Consider the following 2,500-nt stretch of genomic DNA (forward strand, 5'->3'; position numbering starts at 1 on the left):
TCAGACTTCGTTTGATCATTTGGCTCTGTTACGGTATGAGGATGACTGGTTACGCGTCGCCATTTATGTTACGTTGATCGGCGGTGATTTCGGTCATTCGATTCATTATTGTTTCGGCAAGAAATTGTTTTTGAGTTCTGGTCGGCTTCTTCAGCCTTATCATGAGTAATTTACTCTGAGGTCAGCTGCTGTACTGACCCCTTGGTGTGTTTCTTGAACTTGGGTCGACTGTTTTCAGGGATTTTGATTCCATTTGTACCCCTTTTGTCTCCTAGCCGTGCTCAGAGATAGGGGAGGTCTAGGATTCATGTATCCCTACCTTCCTCTTTAATATCTGCTTGTTTCCCCAATGTAAAATTCACCGTGCTGATGCGGCATTCTGTAGATTACGCTATCTTGTCGAGGCGACAGGGAAGTCACTTATAGTTGTTTTGTCCGACACAAGGACACCTGAATCTCTTCCTGAATGAGTTCAAAGGACTTTCTATTCTTCTGGCCCAGGGCACCCGAAGCTTTGTAAGCGTTATTCAGCTTTAAATACCAACCTAACTAGTTTTACACTCGTTAACCTATGGTTAGCAATGACATTGCTTTGAGTAACTCGGCCCTGACGGTCCTGCCTTCGCATGTGCTTTAGCTCAATCATGGATAGGATGTTGTCTTTGGTTTTTATTCACCTTTTTAGCAAGAGAAATGCCAGCTGGAAATAGGTTTGTGTGCGCAAACTAACCACGATTGTTTCGAAGGTTATTCTATACAATATTATTAATTCCATGGGGAAAGACTGAATGATAGGTGCTTCGGCAAATAATTATCTAAGCTCGTTAGTTGTTTACCCGGGGGAATACCTGAAGGACAACTGCGTCATCAGTTTTACTAACACCTCAACATAATCTCACCGTCATTCTCGCTACTCGATTCTAACCTTAAAAATAAAATTATTATTTAATGCCATCCGTTACAAAAAATATATCAAAGTAGATATTAGCAAAGAGCTTGCTAAGAGCTTCTCTGAAGCTCATGCGAGGCCTTAGAGCCTATAAGATTAACAGCCCTTATCGTTGTTTCGGAATGTTGGTGTTTGTTTGTGCATACGCATCATTAGTCCTTCAGCAGACTTTTGCAACAAGATAAGGCTAAATGTCAAGAAAGATGGATAAAATAAGATTAAAAGGAAATAAATTGATTTTAATTTTGCAGGTTCATTGGCCAAGAAGTCCGGAGATTCAGCTTGGAGCCATTCATTACGCACTTCTCAACGACAACCTCCAAGCGATGAAACTTTTGCTGCAAGAATTTCACGGACCCAAAACCAAAGAACACAAACGTTGTAATGCCCCTACAGTCTCCCTGAATCGCATGGATACTGGAACGTATGTTTTTTAATAATGTTGATGATGATGATGATATCATAATAATAATAATAATAATAATAATAATAATAACAAACTATTCAAAAAATAGGTCATGAGAGCTCTTTTAAGGTTATCTATTGAGGTAGATCTACAAATGTATGCAGAGCCAGTGGCTATTGACGTATTCCAGAGTTTCCAGGCAAACACGGATAATGTTGTGAGTAACATTCTGCAGGAATGGCTCCCTTTTCCTCAGTCGCATCGTACTCTAAAAATACCGTTGTCAAACGTTACAAAGTCTTCCCCACCCCACTTCTATAAACTCTTGAGAAAAGGTAGGCTGCGGGCAGTCTCTCTTTTGCTCTAGAATCGTTGAAACGAACGCGTCGAACGCTTACGCTTTCAATGACTGAAGCTGCGGGTCGCAAATACCGCGGGCGTTGGCTCAACACCCGCGGTATTTGCGACCCGAAGTTTCAGTCATTTTGAAAGGTCGCGTTCGTTTGAGCGATTTTAGAGCAAAAGAGAGACTACTCGCAATCTAAAGAAAACACTACTTTAAAAATAACACGAACGCTAACATTAATTGTTGTTGATGCTTAGACTTACTGAGACCATACACGTACCTTTGTGACGTTTATTAGCATTCCCACTGCATTATTTGCAATTTCTGGGTTCAGATGTTCATTAGTGGACTTGTGTTAACTCGCGGAGGTTTCAAAGGGGCTGTGTCACGTTAAGTCGCGGAAGTTGTAATTTTGCCTGTTGAAAACGGCTAAGCAATGGTGACTCGGCGATACTGGGAGACAATCAGAGTTCTCTACAACCTTCCGATTACTAGTTCGGATGTGTACCACTCAGCTGTAGCAGACTCGCAGGGGCTTGGTCATTTCAGGTTGAAAGGAAAGGAAAGGAACTTTATTTAAGTGTTTTGCCTTCTAGCGCAGGAGCACTAATTGTGGACACTGTAATTGTAATCTACTCAAATAAACGTATATCAAGTCAATTGCTGGTTTTTGAGGAGAGGGGAAAACCGGAATACCCTGAGAAAAGCCTCTCGGTGCAGAGTAGAGGACCAACGAACTCAACCCACATATGACGCCGGGTATGGGAGGTGAACCTGGGCCACTTTGGTGGAAAGCTTT

At 41.8% G+C, this 2,500-nt stretch overlaps 1 protein-coding gene across 2 annotated transcripts in view; it reads left to right on the forward strand.

Annotated features, from left to right (window-relative positions):
- LOC138019812 (poly [ADP-ribose] polymerase tankyrase-like) overlaps nucleotides 1-2,500 on the forward strand; it is a 56,930-nt gene that overhangs the window by 6,546 nt on the left and 47,884 nt on the right. For both annotated transcript variants that reach the window (XM_068866718.1, XM_068866728.1), the window contains exon 5: nucleotides 1,201-1,373. In XM_068866718.1, the coding sequence (XP_068722819.1) occupies nucleotides 1,201-1,373 (173 nt within the window). The remainder of the gene's footprint in view (nucleotides 1-1,200; nucleotides 1,374-2,500) is intronic.

The sequence above is a fragment of the Montipora capricornis genome, chromosome 2 (genome assembly GCF_036669925.1).
Source record: "Montipora capricornis isolate CH-2021 chromosome 2, ASM3666992v2, whole genome shotgun sequence".
NCBI classification, from domain to species: domain Eukaryota; kingdom Metazoa; phylum Cnidaria; class Anthozoa; order Scleractinia; family Acroporidae; genus Montipora; species Montipora capricornis.